The sequence below is a fragment of the Uloborus diversus genome, chromosome 7 (assembly GCF_026930045.1).
Source record: "Uloborus diversus isolate 005 chromosome 7, Udiv.v.3.1, whole genome shotgun sequence".
Taxonomy (NCBI): Eukaryota; Metazoa; Arthropoda; class Arachnida; order Araneae; family Uloboridae; genus Uloborus; species Uloborus diversus.
The window spans coordinates 126,089,881-126,112,277 of NC_072737.1; the positions used below are offsets into that span (position 1 = coordinate 126,089,881).

Below are 22,397 nucleotides of genomic sequence, written 5' to 3' on the forward strand. Positions count from 1 at the left end.
TTTTCTTTTCTCCCCCTTTTTTTCTTTTTTTTTGGGGGGGGGGGGTTGAGGGACAGGAGGAGGCCCAGCAACATAATTGACAAGTGGCCCGCTTTGGCTCTCTGTGGCCCTGAGTATATGAGTTTAATTCAAGAATATTAGTTCTAGTAATGGGACTATTTATATACATACATAACATATGTATTTCCTTTTTTCTCATTGTTTTTTCTTAAGTGCATCTTTTTATTCTTTTATGTTTTTCTCCATGCCTTTCCTTTCCTTGTTCCTTAACATTGACAAGGTCTTTTTCTGTTTTCTTAAAAGAAATCTTCTAAATTTAATTAGGCTTTAGAAAGTTCTATTTCGTTTGCTGTCTCCTGATTTGACTTATATAGGGAAGCTTTTAAAAGATTACCATGTTCGAATCTGAATTTAAAAGAAACATCGCTAAAAGCATGCTTTTTTTGATTAAAATCTTTCTGTCAAGAAAAATAATAAATGCCTAGAAAATTACTTGTACTGAGAATGAACTCGCACTGAAATTTGATTTTGAAACACACTGGAACTTTTTGCCGTTATTATCATGTCGTTTGTAAAATAAGTCGACTATTTATTTATGAAACGAACGTCATTGTTAAACTAGAAAGTCGCCCGTCCAAGTATGACGGACGAAAATTGCTTCTACATTTGATCGAAGCGTGTTTGGTGATATTTTAATAGTTGAAATTTCAACCTTAACTCCAGTGGATTAACCCTAAACTCCAATAGGTAGCGTTCATTGTTGACCATTTTTTCGTTTCTTCATTCCCCTGAAATGACACAGTCTTACCAGTGAAACAGTTAAGTAACCCTATTGAGTTCAGCCTTGTCACGATAAAGCCTTTCCCTGCGTGTTAAACATTACCAAAACATATTAACAAATTATCATGCCGTGGCGCTAGTTTCAATGTTGAAACACGCGTCGTCAGCTATTTTATATAAGAGGATACGCCTATTTAGCCGACTAGGGTGGTAATAAGAGGTCGTTATAGAGTTAGGCATCCTTCAAACGAGGCAACTTAATTGAATCAACTTTCGAGCGGGCGGTTATTAGGATGTGTAAGTACATAGTAAAATGTAGGATTCGCCCGGCATCATTCACACGACAGTCAACTCATCAGGTACACCATGCACATGTGCCACTATCATCCTTATCCCGATGAGTTGAATAAACTTTTTAGTTAACTTAACTCATCTTGATAGTACCAAGCGTTGGCTCTACACACGAGTAAGCTAGTTGAGTCAATTCTGTTCTGTTTTAACAGCGTTGTAAAGCATTTGTTCGAATAAATTCGACTTATTGGAAGAAAAGTTGATTCGACTAAGTTGCCGCATGTGAACACAACGAAAAAACCTGTCAATTAGTTAACTGGCAACTTTCTCGAAAAGTTGATTCAGTTAACAACCTCGTGTGTAGGAGGCCTTAGGAAGAAATAAGGATGAAATGCAACCACAACCATAGTCAAAATATATGCCTTGGTAGTATCTGACTTATTTATTTATTTATTTCCGCTTTTATTTTTGAAACTAACAAACACGTTTGTGCATAGAGTTAGCTTTTTGTTTTACTATAATTGTTTAAAACTGCTTTTTAATTCGAGCATACAAACTTGCAATATTTAGAGTAGATAATGGTAAATATAAACTATTTTCTCTTTATGCGCAGTGCATTTATATTAAAACGAACATCAATATTGTTTTTACTTCCTTTTACAAAAAAGGAAGTATTGTATTCGCGAAAAAAATTTCACTCAAAATTCGGCCTTAATTTCAATTTTGCTCACCCCCAAATAAATGTTGAGTTTTCTTTTCAACCCGACCACACGCGGATAAGTGTCTAAAAACGTATAAACACTCGAAATACCCATTTTGAGATTCCCCGAATTAATTACAACGACTTTTCTCATAATGTACGTATGTGCGGATGCCGGATGTGCGTATGTATGTTGCATAACTCAAGAACGGTATGTCCTAGAAAGTTGTAACTTGGTACGTAGACTCCTAGTGGGGTCTAGTTGTGCACCTCCCCTTTTGGTTGCGTTCGGGTGTTTCGAAAGGTCTTTTGCCCCTTTTTTTGGGGGGGGGGGAGGGGGAATCATTGTTAATTTCGATGTATACTCAAGTAGTGTTATAATTTGGCGGACACTTGGCGATATATCGCCAGTCTTTTGGTCGCCAAGTTTTGTCGCTAACTTGGCGGCAAATTTGGCGATTTTTTAATTTTTTTTATCTGGTTTCAATTTGGCCACTGGTGACGATATTTAGAGAGTAAACTATTGAATCACATTAAAATTACCAATAATGGAAAAATGACATTAAATTGGAGCAAAAGGAAGTCATGTGAGGCACACATCAGCTCGTTAATTTTCCATCTACGTCGCTGAGTGTTAAAAAATTTCGACTACCGGGGTTGGCATTTATGATCTTTTTAAGTTTAAAATTATTTTCACCTATACATTTATCCAATAATATATTTTAAGAAGCCGGCTGGTCCTGATTAACTTACATATGTGAAATGTGAAAGATAAATCTCACTCTCTTAAGTCATACCCATACACTCAAAGCACAAAACAAGCTCAAACGAAAACAAGCGTCCTGGCCGAGCCAGTTCTTTTATTTCCAACGTGCTCCATATTTCCTTATTGGTAAAATATGTCGTGGAAAAAGTCGAACGAGTCAGCTTCGTAAAAGCAGGTCGCGAAAATGGAATGGAAGAAAAGAAATCGAATCGAAGAAAGCTTTTTCGAATTCGAGAAAAAGTGCTAGAAAGATGTTTTTGCTATATTCGGAGACATACGTTTATTGAATAATTCAAGTAGCTTATTCTAAAAAGTGCTAGTGGATATTACAACTGTAAGTTTATTCCCCACCACCTATATTCACAAAATATTTGAAGTTTAAGTGTCATTTTATTTTCTGAATATTTGGCTTGAGTAAGGTGCATTACTCTTTTCCTTCCCGTGTATGACTTTAATTCTCAGTTTTATTTGTAACAACTTATACCTCTTCTTTCTCCCTCCTCATGGAGTGAGTAAAAATGATAACAAATGCCTTCTCCGTTTTGAGTGTCTATTGGAGAGATTGCACTTTGGTGCGATGAAAGGTCACTGCGACCTTCCAAAAATATCTTTGTTCGGCAAATCTTGTCCGACGATTCGGTAAAATTATCATCATTCGGCGAAATTTGGGATTCAATTCGGTAAAATTATCATCATTTGGCGAAATTTGGAGTTCCATCCGTCAAAATTACCATCCTTCGGCGAAATTTGAGGTTTCATTCGTCAAAATTACCATCCTTCGGCGAAATTTGGAGTTCCATTTGGCAAAATTATCATCATTCGGGTAAATTTGGAGTTCCTTTCGGCAAATTGAGAATTTCTGCCTTTCTAAAAATTTAGTTTGGTGCACTCCTGTGTAATTGTTATAGTACACTTTTAAAATGTATTGAATGCGAAGAAAAAAAAAAGAAATTAAATGAAGTTTACACTCTTCAATGACACTCAATCTTTTCATTATCTGTAGCTATATTTACTGTTACCAAAGCCTGAAAATTATAGCTTTGAATGCTGAACTGTTAGATTATTTTCATTGTAATATTATAAAATAATTTTACTCACCAACTAAGCTGTTTTCAGCACAAAACTGCCAATTGATATACAAGCCTGTATTCGACGAAAGCGGACGACTGTTGAAACAAATATTGTTGCTGACCGAATTATTCAATTTGGTTGTGCCAGATTAAAGATTAGCTAAGAAACATGTGGAAATTTATCAGGGTGAAAATCAAGTTATTGTGTTTGTTCTTTTACATAACCTACTTTTTTTTTAACAGTAGAGTATTTTCGATATAGCTCAAATATGTATTAATACTTATGTCCAATAACAGTTCAAAATAGCGTGTTTTCTAAACAGTAACTTTTAAAAAATTGCAGTTTTGAAACATTTATGAAAATATATTTTTGTTTGCATAAAGATATCTTATCATTGTTACATATCTTTATGTCTACTCGTAAAAATGTATATTATGTTTCGAGTAAACATAAAGTAATATTATACATTTTGATTTTCTGATAAAAATGCTTCAACATATTTTTGAACGTGTTAAGTATCAAAATTTATATAGGTTTTCTATAATAATGAAAGAAGAGAGTTAGAGTAATAATATTAAAGTTAATCAACTTCCGACTGTTTTCAAAGTTTTCTTAGGCTGTTTATGAACGACTGTATTTATTTTTGTTTATTTATTTAATTATTTATTTACCTTTTCTTTTCCTCGTGAAGTGAAGAACAAATATCTAAGCATAGTCATAAGAAGTCCAATAAAAATGTTTGGTAGGTGGAAGAAGCCAAAAAAGAGGGGGGGAGGGAACCTAAATCGTTAATTTTCATACTTTAATGGTCTATTATCATGATGATTTCATTTTCACAAAATAACTCGTTAAGCGTAATTTTTTTGCAAAATCTTTCAAAAAGCTTTTTTTTTTCCCTCAAATGTTTTGGGTTGAAATATGAGCCTTATGGAATACATAAAACAAAATCTTAATTCTTTCAAAACTGCGAAATGGCTTGTATCTTTAGAACATTCTTCTCTCATAACTTTTTTTTTGTGTGTGTGTGTGTTATTTACTGTGGTAGATAGTATTACAGCAGTTTCAATTTTTCAGACACAACTACCAAAACGCGGTGTTATTTTCCCCATTGGAAACCAGGCGTGTACACAGAAATTTTGGGGCCCGTCACAAATGACTTCCACGTGCCCCCTTTCAAATTGCTCATATTGCTTACCCCTACGTCCCTACATTTTTTTCCACCCCTCGTTATAAAAAGCTTGGTCCCTCTTCAGGCTCGTTTCCGGGTCAACAGGGGCCCCCTGTTGGAACGTTGCATTAATTATATAGGAATAAAAATGTTCTTTGCTAATGCTGAATTTAATTTTGTAAACACAACTCGAGAACACTTTTAGTGAAAATAGAGTCGCTACTCTTTAAGAATACTGCACTTTCAAAATCTTTAAATTATTAGTGCTTCATTTATATTTTCGACACATTTTTTTTTTTTTTAATGTAGAAAAAAATGTTACAATTGAACATATCAAATGGAATCTAAGCTAACCGAATTATATTTTATTCTTTAGCATGCGTTCGCTACAGTTATCAGTTTAGGATCAGCAAACGATAACGATATGTCAGCGCAAGCGGCTTTTTGCAGAATCCGAGCTTTTTTTTTTTTTTTTTTGCCCTGCAGAGAATCTGTCAAATAGCCTACTGATTAGTTTTCTGATCGTTTCTTCTATCAGATCGTCTGCCACGCTTGGCAGACATAGAAGCTTAATTAAATTCGCAACTCCAACGAACTATAGGGGGCACTGCAGTCACTGTTTAATGGCGGAATTGAAAACTAAAACAAACGCATGTGGTAGCGAAGAAAATGCTAAAAGTGTTGTGATTTTTGTTCGTATGTATGATTTTTTCGCTTTATTCGTTTGAAAAGATTTTTCAAAGTCTTGTGGATATTCTGACCCATATAGAAAGAGATTAGAAACCAAAAAGTATTACGAAAGTAAACAATTAATGTAGAACACACAGTAAGTTGTTCTGAAGCAGCCATTTTCACGATGTTGAATTCGGAATTCATAAATTTTTGGTTCGCTTCGAACGGCATTTTCATTTTGTACCGTTTTTTCTATACATTAGTACATATTAAGTTCAGTTTCGTGACATTTCCAGCATTTGTTGACATTTTTGTCACATAGTGCACATACGTGGCAGACTGTCAAGAATAACGTTTAACACTAGATAATTTATTTCTATGACTATATGATTGGATATCCAAAGAAATCATGCATTTAATTCATTCGTCATGGAAATAATTTACCTGATATGCGAAATCTTGTCAAGATACATTAATCTTTCTTTTAATTTTAAAACCATAACACTATAAACAGATTTTTGGCGAACTTTTATTTTTTATTGTTCAAATTCTTAACGTTCTTTCTGGATTTTTCAATCTGTTCTGCGATAAATATTTTCAAGAAAATTTATTTGCATACTGTCTATTTCAGTAGGATACTGTAGTAACAAATTTTATTTAAATCACTTATGTGGAATTAGGTTAAAGAAAAGTGTCCAGTCAATGTTGTTAAGTTCGTTTTTTTTTCATCGAATTGAAAAACTGATATTTATTCAAATTCACTCAGAACAAAATAAATAAAATGTGTACTCACAGTTTATATATGGTGGTAGTTTTCTTTTCAGTTGATTGACCATTATTTCTTTTTACTTATCGAATTCTGTAATCTTACTATCATTTTATTCCACTCATGATAAAAATTAAAAATGGTTTAACTAAAAACGCGAAAACTCGCCAAGGCTACTTTGCTTGCACAATACTAAAACTACTATAACCCTAAACAAATTTGGCGAAACCTTTCAGCTGAGAATAAAAGGAATAAAGTAAATTCTTTCTCGGTTATTCATTTTGTTCTACGATAATATATTCAAGAAAATATTTTGCATACTGTCCATTCCAACTAAATGCTGCTGTAAAATATGATTAGTTAAATTAATTTAAGATTTAAAAAAACTCATATTCTTACAAATTCATACAAAACAATAAAAATTTTTTACCTGGTATAACGTTATTCAATTTTGTTAATCCAGAGTTTTCTTGTTTACGCTTCCACCATTTAATACTTTTTTGAAAGAAATAAGAAAAACTAACATTATTTTGAGAAGCTCGAGAATACTACTAAGTGACGAATTAATTTCTGTAGCTGAAAGCAAACTAAGACACATCGATTGCGTTAATAAATACTCAGAACAAACTGCCTGTGTTTACGTCAACAGACACACGTGATGCGCAACGTGGCAATGTTTTAGGTGCAGACGCAGTTTTATAAATCACCGCAAGGTAGCGTATTCGAGCGCTGGAGTTCCGAATAGTAACTTTTGAATTTCGAAATGATTTTTACGTGTCAATTTATGAAAAGGAATGTTGGAATTATCCCAACAAGAAATATTCGTGCCTAGATAGTTAAAAATAACTATCGTCTGCCAACTTTAGTAATTTCCATACTCTTGGAACTAAGATCTCGAATATTAATATCCAAGCACTGTGTAATTAAGCAGCTAATTAGATCATTATCCGAAGAAAGTGGACATTAAAGTCGTTTATGAGTGAAAATAATATAATTTAGATATAATGACACGAAATAAAATGAAAAGTTAAATCTAAGTAAAAAATTAAAACATTTAATAACTGTGTGTAGATATGGGTCATTCTCCAGAAAACGTAACTTTTGAACGCAAATATTTTTAAATTTCGAAACTTTTTTTTTTTTTTTTCATTGTTACATAAAAGTGTTACCTACTAGAAGTAACCATAAACAATCGCCCAACTAAGTTCCAATTATTTTACTCATAAATTTAAAAAAAGAAAAAAGCCTTGTTCACGAAAAAAAAAAGAAAGAAAACAACTTTTAATATTTAAAAATCGAGGCCAATTTAATATCAAAGTAGTATTTTTGTTATTTGTGCAAACAATCAACTGTTTAAATGATTAGTGGGAATATAATACTAAGCTTTCTTAATTAAAGTACGGCTTAATTAGTAATTTGCAAATGTATGATAAAAATAGTATTCAGTAAATTTGAGGATATACTGGCAATTTATAATTTTGGTGGAATGCCTATTATTGTTATTATTGCTTTATTTCCCCTCCATCATTTATTTTCACCTCAGAAATAATGACATTGATAAGGGTCTGTCACGGAGGTGAGATTCACGGAGGTGAGGAATTGTATAATGATATAGCCTAATAGATACCTTTTTCAGGGAATTTTTTTTTCTTCGTTGCTACAATCTGCACATGTTAAGCGTATGAAAGCATGTTCACTTCTTTTTTTGCATTAATTTACATCTCTGAAATTCAAGTTCACGGAGGTGAGAAGTCAGAGTAACCATACTAAGTTTTTAAAGCGAAATCTATCTTTTTGTTTCTTGACAAAAATCTCTCAGCTTCAACTATGGCAGAAAATAAACAAGGGGGCTCCCTTGCACCATGGAAAATAAAATTTGAAGTCATTACTGCCACGTGTTAATGAGGAATGGCACTTTGTGTGTAGGTAACGGAGGTGAGAATTTATTGTGTGACATGACTACTTGTCCTACTAAAACGAACTAAAACACTGCATGACTGAAATATACTTACTACGAATACTAGTTTCAAACTCCGGAAGCCGACTCATCCCCCCCCCCGCCTACCTCCCTCAAAACCCCCCCCCCCTGGGTCTAAAATTCTATAAACCTTAATTAATGACCTAAATGAATTGATTTTCTTAAATTAAGCTTCATAAAAAATATTTTAAAATGTTCTTCTAGATAGAACAAAAAATAATTGGCCCTATCATGGGTTTTAAAAAAATCATTATTTTTCAATGGTACTCTTGCTATTTTCTTGCGCTTAAAATAAACTGTAAAGTTTCTTTTCTTGGAAGATAATGAAGAGGCTTATTATATCCCTCATTACTGCAATTATTAAGTAAACAACCAAACAGCATCATTATAATTTAGCAGCCCCTTTTCGAAATCTAATCCTCCCCTTTGGAACGTAATCATGCCCCTACTGTTTGCCGACTCTTCTTCTTCCACTGGTGTGGTTCATCGATCATCACTGAGGGTGGTTTAGGTTTTGCGCGCTCCTCCTAAATTATCGTGTGCTCAATAGAAGTTATCGTTTGAAACTTGGTTGATGACAGATTTTCGGTTGTTCCTGCCGGTTTTGTTTTGCTCGAACTTTCACCTTCTTTGTGAAAAGTAGCCACGTGCCTCTTGTAAATGTTGTATTTGCAGTTCAGGTTTCTGTTTAGGATAAATAAAATGAGATATGATCAGAGCTGAAAATACCTGTCCTCTACTGGGCACTAAAATTAAATTAGTGGAAATGAAGGATTTAAACAATGCCTAAAATACTTGTTACAAGTATTTTATTTATGTTGGGTTGTAAAATTATTTTAAAAGATATATTTTAAGTTTTGTTAACACTAGAACCTGATAACTGCAAGGTTCTGTATTGTCTCCAAAATTGTTATTTGATTCTGGCAAAGCTACAAACTTTTAAAATTAATACAGTGAAATGCCGTTACAACGAAGGGACGGCAAATTTTGTTCGTTGTAAGGAGAATTTCGTTGTAATGGACTTCAAGTAATGTAATAGTAGTTATATAGGGACTGAAAATGTAGTTCGTTGAAACGGAAATTTCGTTGTATTGGTATTCGTTGTAACGGAATTTCACTGTATCTTATTGCTTTTTTCAAATGAGGCAATGAGAAGCAAAGGGATGTGAGTGATAAAATTGAAAGTGGTGAGGAAGTAAGTGATAGATAGAAGATAACCAACGAAGATGGTAGTTGACCCTCTCCTCTGTTGTGGAGCCACTGCAAGGGATTTTACTGGTAGTCCTAGTAGCTGCGGCTCTATAGCATAATTTAGAAAAACTTTTCAATGAAAGTCTACCAAGGACCGCAGCTTTAAACGCGTTTTACTCAAAATTTGAAAATGTCCACTTACATCCCTTTGCTTCTCACTGCCTCAAATGTAAAGCTTTGTCTCAGAAACGGACTATTATTTAGCATGCATGTGGCCCCGTAGTACTATATTTATACGTGATTGAAAAAATAAAAGGATTACTTCACTTTGCTGTGACTTGGTTGCTTAGTGATTGGTAGACTGGTAGATAGCGAGTCACGTAAAATAAGCAAACATATGCAGTTTTGTATTTATTTATTTATTTATTTATTTATTTATTTGCAGATGATAAGGCAATTATTTATTTTTTTCACCGACGATAAATCTTTTCGCATTTCATTGTTTTTTTGCAAACTTAATTTATTGGCCTTTTGTTGCGTCATTAGTTTAGGTTAAGAAGTTAAAATAAAATCCTTTGGGGTGCATAATTCAAGTAAATAAAGGTAGTGATTATTTTGTCGTTTTCAAACGTTTTTTTTTTTTTCTAATGAGGTTTTTAAGGATTATTGTCCTGGCGGGAGGAGATTTTTTTTCAGCAGTCTGCGACCCAAATTAAAACCCCCCAAAATAGCCTGCAAGATAAACCAACAATAGGTTTATCGTAAAATGCTTAAAAATAAGGTCTAAACTGAAAAGCCACATGTACCTGTGGATTATATTCCAGAACCTAGAAAATACAATGAACGAATCTTAACTTCGCTGAAATATAAGATTTTTTTTTCGTTAAAAATTTTAATTTTTTTCCATCCCAACTTTGAAATAGTTTGCAGTCTTTCAAGAATCTGCGACATACGTCACAGTGTCACTCCCTCTTTCTGTTACCAGGATCGTCCTTATTCCAAAGTTATTTTCTTTTTTATTTTATTTACTTTAGAAACGTTATTTGCCGTTTTTTTACTATATTAAGACAAGTACTAGACAGTTGGCGTATAGCAGTGTTGGGCATTAATCAACTAAATCCTCTATCGACTAAAGTAATCTGACTCCCATTTAGTTCAGACTAATATTTTAAAAATTTAATTCAATTGCAGACGAAGATTAACGTTAGTTTAAACTAACTCGTTAGTTGACTAAAAAAACTAATTTAGTTCAGATTGATTTAGTTCAGATTAAATTAATCAGATTGAATTTAATCAAACTAATTTATTTAGATTGATTTAGTCAACTAAAGTAATCAGATTAAATTTCGTCAGATTAAAATTTAAACTAAATCTAATCAGATTGAAATAAATCTACACTGTTAAAACTACAGATTGCGTTTGGATTCTTTAAGGGGTTCCTTTCTCTTCTCCCCCCCCCCCAATGAATATTAAGTAGCTCCTAATGTGTTACGGGGGGGGGACATTGGGGGTTGGGGGGCTGCCCCCCTTACCGATTTAAGACCTTAAAAAATCAATAATTTTTAATAACATCCCCTTTGGAGTGACGCAGTTTGCAACATGACCCACACTACCCCCCCCCGCCCCCATTTGGTATACAATACTGCTTTTGGTCTTCTTTATCTTTTATCTTCTTTATCTTTACTAATAATAAAGCTGAAAGTCTCTCTGTCGGGAGGATGTCTGTAGGATGTCTGGATCTCTGTGACGCGCATAGCGCCTAGACCGTTCGGCCGATTTTCATGAAATTTGGCACAAAGTTAGTTTGTTGCATAGTGGTGTGCACCTCGAAGCGATTTTTCGAAAATTCGATTTTATGAATTTTCTATTAAAATTTTAAGCCCTTTTTCACATAAGATTTAATAATAATAAAGCTGAAATTCTCTCTGTTCGGAGGATGTCTGTAGGATGTCTGGATCTCTGTGACGCGCATAGCGCCTAGACCGTTCGGCCGATTTTCATGAAATTTGGCACAAAGTTAGTTTGTTGCCTAGTGGTGTGCACCTCGAAGCGATTTTTCGAAAATTCGATTTTATTCTTTTTCTATTCCAATTTTAAGCCCATTTTTCACAGAAATTTTATAAAATGGGAAAGAATTTGTTCTGAAAATTATCTTTCTTTATCTATCTCCTTTTCTTTTCTTTTTAAATAACAAACCTGAAAGTCTCTCTGTATGGATGTTTGGATCTCTGTGACGCGCATAGCGCCTAGACCGTTCAGCCGATTTTCATGAAATTTGACACACAATTAGTTTGAAGCATGGGGGTGTGCACCTCGAAACGATTTTTCAAAAATTCGATTTTATTAATTTTCTATTAAAATTTTAAGCCCTTTTTCACAGAATCTTTACTAATAACAAAGCTGAAAGTCTCTCTGTCTGGAGGATGTCTGGATGTCTGAATCTCTGTGACGCGCATAGCGCTTAGACTGTTCGGCCGATTTTCATGAAATTTGGCAAAGTTAGTTTGTATCATGGGGGTGTGCACCTCGAAGCGATTTTTCGAAAATTCGATGTAGTTCTTTTTCTATTCCGATTTTAGGAACAAAATTATCATAAGATGGACGAAATTACCATAACGTGGAACCATAACATGGGCATAAGCCAATTGGCGATAAAATTCACCATACATTATTTGTAAATATACAGGCGGACCAAAAGACCTTTTAATTTTCTATTACGGGCAAAGCCGTGCGGGTACCACTAGTACTGGAATAAAGGCTTGATTTTTTTCATATCCAGATAGCCGATGCCTATTCCCTATTGCAGTTACTTATATGAAGGGATGCCCCCCTCTCAAAAAGAAATTCACTCCACTCAAATTATGGGGGGTGGTTAAAAACGCGAAAATTTTCCAAAAACAAACCTTAAAATTTTGAAGTCTGCGCCACCCACCCCACTAATTCCCCCCCTCCCCCTGTAGGCCACACCACTTCTGATCTTATTCGAATAAAATGCTTGAATTTTTTTATCCAGTTGGCCGATGCTTGTTCTGTTTCAAAGTAACTTACTTAAGGGGATACCCCCCTTAGATTGAACCCCTCTCAAATTACGGGGGAAGGGGGCTCCCCCCAAAAAAACATAAGTACAAATTTTTTTCAAAAACAAGCGCTTAAAATTTTAAGTTTGAACCAACCTCTCCACTGACCACGCCCCCCCCCCCCCCCCGTAGACCACACTGCTTCTGGTTTTATTGGAATAAAATGCTTGAATTTTTTAAATCCAGATGGCTGATGCATGGTCTGTTTCTGAGTAACTTACGTAAGGGGATACCCCTCCTTAAATAAGAAAGTCCCTCATATTCTGGGGGGCTCCCCCACCTTGAAAAAACCTATTAAAACACGAAAATTTTTCAAAAACAAACCTTACAAATTTGAAGTCGGCGCCACGGACCCCGTTAGTCTGGATCACCGGATAATCCGGCTCGATCGATTTGACCGATTTCCCTTTACATTTAAAGAGCGATCGTAAAAATTCCATAATAATTATTTATTTAACCCTCTCACGGGCAAGACCGTGTTATGTCGTTGATTGAGTTCCATTTTCTTCGCAATGCAACTTTTGAATCAATTTGTTTTACTCGATAGGGAAAAAATTGAACTGTCACAGGAGAAGATTACAGACTTTGTAATAACAAAGTAGACGTGTTTACTGTTTATTTGTAATTCTATGTGTTTCCTTTTAAGGTAATTTTCAGTGAGTATATTTTATTTTGTTTTGTTTTTTTCATTCTCCGGATTTTCGATATTCCGGATTGGGTCGGATTCCAATTAATTCAAATTATCGAGGTTCTACTGTAATGCCCCCCCCCCCCCCCACCACCACCAAAAAAAAAAAAAATCAAAAAGATTATTACATTTTCTCATGGTTTCGATATTTTTTTGTATTTTTCAAGCAAACGTTCAAAATTTTCCCCGCGGGGGGGGGGGGAGCGGGTCATGACCTTCATGACCCCTCTTTGTATCTGCAATTGACATACACTTGGACATAAAAATATACATCTGTACACCAATATACTCGGGATAACAAGTTACACTTATATACTCGTATATACACGTATTTACTTGTGTTTGCACGTACTTTGATGTACATATACGTGGCAAATATAAAATTAGTGTGAACGTATATACTCGGATTAACACGTTTACATACGTGTATACACGCACATACTCGTATATACACGTACTTACTCGTATATACACGTACTTACTCGTATATACACGTACTTACTCGTATATACACGCATTAACTCGTGTATGCATCATAAATATGTATTTTAACTTACAAATACAAATGTACGTCTGTACACGAGTATACTCGAGTTAAACAAGTATCTATACGCATATTCTCGTCTGTACACGTACATACTCGAAAATACAAGTATTTTTTCTTATATGCACGCATGAATATATATATACACGTTTAAAAGCTAATTTACCTCTGTACACGAGTACACTTGGGGTAACACGTATCTATACGCATATTCTCGTGTGTACAAGTACACACTCGTATATACACGTATTTACTCGTGCAAAAATGCATAAATATGCATATACGCGTAGAAATACAAATGTACCATTGTACACGAGTATACTCAGATTAAACACGTATCTATGTCTTTTTTCGTGTGGAATCGCACTTACTCGTTTGTACACGTATTTTCTCGTATATGCATGCATAAATATGTATATAAACGTTTAAATACAAATTTACCTTTGTACGCGAATTTAGTCGGGTTAACACGTATCCGTACACAAATTCTAGTATGTACACGAACATACTCGTATATACAAGTATTTACTCGTGTTTGCACACATAAATAAGTATACAGGATGTATCAGTATAGCGTTTACTTTCAGGGCAGATACAGTGCACCTAGACGCGATAGTGACGACACAAAGCGCGAGACAGGGCACGATTAAGAGGAGAAAACATGTTTATTATTTTTAATGCAGCAAAAATACTGCTAAGATTTGTCTGGTGCATACAACAGATGTTGCTACGTAAACCGAAGCATCAGATGACGGTGCATGCGCACGCGTGGTTTTTGTTCCACCAGGAAGTCCGGGACCCGCCCGGTATTTTTGCTAAATTTCGATATTACGGGCGGGGTCGTAATTTCGAACACCTTCTTTGATGATGATCGTTGGCCCCTTAATTTTATTTTTCCTTAGTTTTTTGCTGTACTAAAGATTCTGAACACGTTCTCTTCTCTTATTCGTGTTTTGTCTTTTTGGTGATTGGTGTTGTCACTACCGCGCCAGGAAAGTGTTTCCGACCATGCATTGCTATGTGTTTCCCCCCGTCTAGGTGTACTCTATCTGCCCTGAAAGTCTGTAAACGCTGTACTGATCAACATTGTGTACACTTAGAAGTTTGAATATAAATCCGTGCACTAATAGACTCGGGAAATACGTATTTATACGTAAAATTTCGTGTTTTACACTTACGAACTCGTATATACACGTATTTACATCTGTTTGCACGTAGAGATACAAAATTCCTGTAGACACGAATATACTCAGGTTAACACGTACAGCTCCGTATATACACGTACACACTCGTATATACACGTACTTACTCGTATATAAACGTACTTACTCGTATATACACGTACTAACTCGTGTATGCACGCATAAATATGTATTTTAACCAAAAATACAAATGTACCTCTCTACTCGAGTATACTCGGGTTAAACACGTATCTATACGCATATTTTTGTGTGTGCAGGTACATACTCGTATATACTTGTATTTTCTCATGTATGCACGCATAAAAATGTATATGTAATCTTAAATACAAATGTACCTCTACATACGAGTATACTCGGTGTAACATTTATCTATATGCATATTCTCGTGTAAATACAACGACCTCTACACACGAGTATACTCGGTGTAACATTTATCTATACGCATATACTCGTGTGAATACGTGCATACTCGTATTCTCTTATATGCCACGCATAAATATGCATAAACAAAGCAAATTTCTCTGTACACGAATATATTCGGGTTAACAAGTATCTATACACATATTCTCTCGTGTGTCCACGTACATACTCGTTTATACACGCATTTATTTATGTATAAACGCACAAATATGCATATACACATAGAAATACAAATGTACCATTGTACACAAGTATACTCGGGCTAAAAGAGGAACCTAGACATCTATTCTCGCTTGTACACGAACTTACTCGAATATACACGTATTTTCTCGTATATGCATGCATAAATATGTATATATACGTTTAAATACAAATTTACCTCTGTTCACGAGTATACTCGGATTAACACGTATCCATACGTATATTTCTTTGTGTACACGTATATACTCGTGTATACATGTATTTACTCGTGTATGCACAAATAAATTTGTACATACACTTAGAAATTAAACATATCTCCGTGAGCGAATATACTCGGGATAACACGTATTTTTACGTATAAACTCGTGTTTACAAATATGTATCGTATATACACATATTTATTTGTGTTCACACGTACTTGTAGGTATATACACGTAGAAATACAGAATTCCTGTATACACGAATATCGTCGAGTCAACACGTATATACACGTATATGTACAAAAATACTCGTATGTACACGTACTTACTCGTATATACACGTATAACTCGTGTATGCACGCATAAATATGCATTTTAACATACAAGTACAAATGTACCTCTGTACACGAGTATACTCGGGTTAAACACGTATCTATACGCATATTCTCGTGCGTACATGAACATACTCGTATATACTTGTCTTTTCTCGTATATGCACGCATAAAAGTGCATGTACTAGATTAAATACGAATTCACCTCTGTGCACGAGTATACTCGGGTTAACACGTATCTATATGCATATTCTCGTGTGTACTCGAACATACTTGTATATACACGTACTTTCTCGTATATGCACGCTTAAATATGTATATAAACGTAGAAATACAAATGTAGCTCTTTACACGAGTATACTCGGGGTAACACATATCTATACGCATATTCTCATGTGTACACGTATATACACGTATCTTCGCTTGTGTGCACGCATAAATATGTATATACACAATTAAAAACAAATTTACCTCTGTACACGAGTATACTCGGGGTAACACGTATCTATACGCATAATCGTGTGTACACGTACATACTCGTATATACACGTTTCTACTCGTTTATAAACGCATAAATATGCACATACACGTAGAAATACAAATGTGCCATGTTACACGAGTATACTCGGGTTAAAGAAGTATCTATAAGACTATTATCATGTGTGGACGTACTTACTCGTATATACACGTGTTTTCTCGTATATGCATGCATCGATATGTAAATACACGTTTAAATAGAAATTTACCTCTGTACACGAGTATACTCGGGGTAACACGTATGTATAAGTATATTCTCGTGTGTACATGAACATACTTGTATATACACTTACCGTCTCGTATATGCACGCTTAAATATGTATATAAACGTAGAAATACAAATGTACCTCTTTACACGAGTATACTCGGAGTAACACGTATCTATACGTATTTTCTCATGTGTACACGTATATACACGTATCGTAGCTTGTGTGTACGCATAAATATGTATATACACAATTAAAAGCAAATTTACCTCTGTACACGAGTATACTCGGGGTAACACGTATCTATACGCATAATCGTGTGTACACGTACATACTCGTATATACACGTTTTTACTCGTTTTTAAACGCATAAATATGCACATACACGTAGAAATACAAATGTGCCATGTTACACGAGTATATTCGGGTTAAAGAAGTATCTATAAGACTAGTATCATGTGTGCACGTACTTACTCGTATATACACGTGTTTTCTCGTATATGCATGCATCGATATGTTAATACACGTTTAAATAGAAATTTACCTCTGTACACGAGTATACTCGGGGTAACACGTATGTATAAGTATATTCTCATGTGTACATGAACATACTTGTATATACACGTACCTTCTCGTATATGCACGCTTAAATATATATATATATATAAATGTAGAAATACAAATGTACCTCTTTACACGAGTATACTCGGAGTAACACGTATCTATACGCATATTCTCATGTGTACACGTATATACACGTATCTTAGCTTGTGTGTACGCAAAAATATCTATATACACAATTAAAAGCAAATTTACCTCTGTACACGAGTATACTCGGGGTAACACGTATCTATACGCATAATCGTGTATACATGTACATACTCGTATATACACGTATTTACTCGTTTATAAACGCATAAATATGCACATACACGTAGAAATACAAATGTGCCATGTTACACGAGTATACTCGGGTTAAAGAAGTATTTATAAGACTATTATCATGTGTGCACGTACTTACTCGTATATACACGTGTTTTCTCGTATATGCATGCATCGATATGTAAATACACGTTTAAATAGAAATTTACCTCTGTACACGAGTATACTCGGGGGTAACACGTATGTATAAGTATATTCTCGTGTGTACATGAACATACTTGTATATACACGTACCGTCTCGTATATGCACGCTTAAATATGTATATAAACGTAGAAATACAAATGTACCTCTTTACACGAGTATACTCGGAGTAACACGTATCTATACGCATTTTCTCATGTGTACACGTATATACACGTATCTTAGCTTGTGTGTACGCAAAAATATCTATATACACAATTAAAAGCAAATTTACCTCTGTACACGAGTATACTCGGGGTAACACGTATCTATACGCATAATCGTGTGTACACGTACATACACGTATATACACGTATTTACTCGCTTATAAACGCATAAATATGCACATACACGTAGAAATACAAATGTGCCATCTTACACGAGTATACTCGGGTTAAACACGTATCTATAAGCCTATTGTCGTGTGTGCACGTACTTACTCGTATATACACGTATTTTCTCGTATATGCCTGCATAAATATGTATATACACGTTTAAATAGAAATGTACCTCTTTACACGAGTATATTCGGGGAAACACATATCTATAAGCATATTCTCGTGTGTGCACGAACATACTTGTATATACACGTACTTTCTCGTATACGCACGCTGGAATATGACGTAGAAATACAAATGTACCTTTTTACACGAGTATACTCGAGGTAACATGTATCTAGACGCATATTCTCATGTGTACACGTACATACTCTTATATACACGTACATACTCGTATATACACGTATTTACTGGTGTATGCACACATAAATATGTATATTTACTTAAAATTTCAAATATACCTCCGTACACGAACATACGCGGGATAACACGTTTATATACGTATATACCCGCACGTAATCGTACGTACACGCATTAACTCGTGTATGCTTGCATAAATATATATATATATACACGTAGAAATACAAATGTGCCTCTGTTCATGTGATATTTATATTTTACGAATTTAATCTGAATTAAAAAAGTAATCAAATCAATTTGATTACTTTTAATCTGATTACTTTTAGTTTGATTAAATTCAATCTGATTAATTTAATCTGAACTAAATCAAGCAGAACTAAATTAGTTTTTTTAGTCAACTAACGAGTTAGTTTAAACTAACGTTAATCTTCGTCTGCAATTGAATTAAATTTTTAAAATATTAGTCTGAACTAAATGGGAGTCAGATTACTTTAGTCAACTAATCAATCAATTACAAATTTAGTTGATTTTTTTAGTTGATGCCCAACACTGGCGTATAGATTAAATTATTTGTGCGTGTTTCTCCCCCCCCCCCCTTTTTTTAATTACTTCCTTTGAAAGGGTTTTTTTCTCTTCCGCCCCCCCCCCCCCCTCCACTAAAATTTCTAACTCTATCTTGATTGGGAAAAATGTTATTTGAGTTTGTCAGAAACGAATTCAAGTTCTTTTTTTTTTTTCTTTTTCAGTGGGCGGATCACATCGTACTGGCACTCTGAAGAGTGGCACCATGAAGAAGGTGGCGCCCCCAGTAGTGCCAGAGTTGTCCTACCGAAATTCTGGTTCTAGTTTCTCTAGTGGATATGGCAGTCAGGCCACTGTGGACAGAAACTCTTGCGGTAGCTTGGGCACTGATGAGCCTGTATCGCCACCACCGAATTCTCCAAATCCAGGTGCAGATTTTTTTTAAATTATATTATTTTATTTTTTTCTAGTTGAGCTTTGGATTTGTGTCTTCTTAAAATTTAACTAAATCGATAGATTAATACTAAATTAGGTAGCGTGATAGCAATAATCACGATAAAATTAAGAAACAAACAAATTTACAAAAGTAGCTTCAGATTAAAAAATAAAAATTTCAAAGCTATGATTCTGTTTGGAAAAAGCAAAAATGAAATTCTAATGTGTTTAACTAGTTAAAAACGCACAGTACTTTTTTCTACTGTTATTTGGACAAAGGGAAAAACGTTTCATAAGTGATTAAGAAGGATCAATTAGTATTCTAAATAAATACATTGAAGTTTAAACAACCTAAAAAGAGCTTTAATAAGAGCTGAAAGGTTAAAAAATACACTACGAAGATGAAAATAAGGTTATCAAGAGGTAAATGTCGAAGTTAAGGTGTTCAAAAAGGTTGCTGAAATTTAATGCAGAAAATTTCGACTTTGAACCCTAAAATTTGATAATGACTGACATTGATCTTGAAACAAAATTATTATGTTTTTAATTATTACTGTTTTTAGATGCCTGTATGTATGGGACCATGCCTTCGCCAACGAAATTATCGCATTTCTGCTTTCCTGACGTTCAGGTTAGTACTGGAAATTATCAACCTCATTACTTTCTATTTTAATAGCTTCAGACGCTTCTGATATAGTGAAACCCCGATTTTACGTCCCCTGAATCTACGTTTTTCCCGCATTTAATGTTTTTTCCCATTGGGCTCCATTATCAGTTTGGCTACTATGTATTTCCCGAATTTTACCTTTCCCCCGTATTTTGTGTTTTTTAATCCAATTCCTTGGAAAAAGTAAAATCGGGGTTTTGCTGTAGTTATAAGCAACGGGGTGGTGCATATCCAGAAATATAAATATGGATGCAAATATTGGTTTATCATTAAACTTTTGATCATTGAGGTTTTTTTGCTGGCAAACACAAGTCTTGTGCTATAGTTAAAATGAGAAAAATGCGCTTATTCAGACTCGAAATTGCGAACAATCAAATGAATAGATTATAATTAATCAGAATTAAAAATTGAAATTAAAAAAATTATATTTTTGATGCAGGAACAAAAAATTAAAGAGACGAGTAGTGTTCTTAGCAGTAATTTGTTGACAATGCTGCATAGGTTAGTCCCACTATTTCGGAAAAGTGACAAGTTTAGAGAGGAAAAGTTTTTTTTTATCAAGAACTGTTGTTTTTGAGTTAGTTGTTGTAAATGCATAAATGTGTTTGTTTTCATATTATGCAGGGTCTTTTTAATTAAAGATCCGCTTTTAAATGGCTATAAAAGAAAACTACTGGACCGGACCATGTATTACCAATGGGATTTTTTTTTTTTTTTTTGACTTAATTGCCCGTGCGCAGGAAGAAGTACGTTAAATTAATTTTTTAAATTATATTTCTGACTATATTTGTACACTATTGAAGGCTCTTTCTCTTTTAAAAAGCGTATTGAAATGCTACAGATATATCTATAATTTGTCTGTTGTTCCTTCCGAAACCTTTTTATGTCAATAGCCACATTAGCAAAAGAAAACTATATTTATTTACGAGTATAAATTTTGCAATTTATCTGTTTCTGGATTTTCTTATTGTTGAAGCTAATTGCGATGTAGATATAAATAAATAAATACGACAATACGGAAACATTATTCAAAAATTTGTGTCGTAATTAGAATTTTCGTTTGTTCCTACTCTTTTATTTAACCATCCGACTTCCATCAATTTATTCAGTTCAATTACTTGATGCAATTAGAAATTTTTTAAATTTAGATTGTTTCACGATCGTTAGACACATTCAACTATAAGAAATGAATAAATCCCTACGTGGTGAAAAGTAAAATAAAGTATTACAACTTAAAATCGCACAAATTTACTGATAACTGCAGACACGTGTTTCAGGGTTTCTATTGAAAAAGTGAGCCAATAAAAGCCATTTTATCTAGTTTCTTTACATCCAAAAGTTTCCTTTTTTTTTCATTGAAAAGGGGTTTCTTGAAATCCTTAAACTTGTGTTTGCAGTTATTTTCAAATTTGTGCAATTTAACACGTCGTTATCAACTATCAAATTGACCTCTGACCCTCAAACTTTGAAGGACTGCGTGCCAGGCGCCTTGCCTTCAGAGGACAACACAATAGATGGTGGTGCCATCTATGGACAGATCGAGATTTTAGAATCAGACCAGGAGGCGAATAACTTTCTGGTCTGGCACCCCCAGAGGTATCGTTTCACTTGGAGGACATTGTGACCACGAGCATATTTAACGTCGCCCAGTCACCATTAATGACGACGGTGGATCTTCGACCAGCAAGAATCGAACCCGAGATCCCCCCTCCAAACCCAATGTCTTACCGATCAGGCCACCACGGCACCAACACGTCGTTATATTTTCTTTTACATTCACCGGTGTTTAATTGTTTAGATGTTTTGTTTTATGTTACAGAGCCAGTATACTCAGGTCATTGTCCATGCTCAACCTGGTAGTCAACCTTCCACGCCTGTCGATAATACTCCTGGACCACTAGGCTCTACTTCGGGTGAGTTTTTAATATCAACATTATGTAGAATACTGTAATGTTATGAAAAAAAATTGAGATTTACTTTTCTAAGCTTCGCTGCTAAGAAAAAAAGATGATTTTTGGCAATATACAAAATATTTGAAAATTTCATGGACAAACAAACCAAGGAAGTGCAAGCCAAGAACTGTTGCCATCATTACTTGATGCTTATTTTATTAATCACATTTGTCGCTCAGAGGGCAATTTGAACATTTGACTCCAAATTTT

The 22,397-nt window shown here is 34.4% G+C and overlaps 1 protein-coding gene across 1 annotated transcript in view; it reads left to right on the top strand.

Moving 5' to 3' along the window:
* The window catches only part of LOC129226142 (caskin-2-like), a 494,018-nt gene that overhangs the window by 347,187 nt on the left and 124,434 nt on the right, over positions 1-22,397 (top strand). Inside the window, exons 11-13 of the mRNA XM_054860742.1 lie at positions 19,358-19,561; positions 20,132-20,199; positions 22,055-22,148. Of these exons, the coding sequence (XP_054716717.1) occupies positions 19,358-19,561; positions 20,132-20,199; positions 22,055-22,148 (366 nt within the window). The remainder of the gene's footprint in view (positions 1-19,357; positions 19,562-20,131; positions 20,200-22,054; positions 22,149-22,397) is intronic.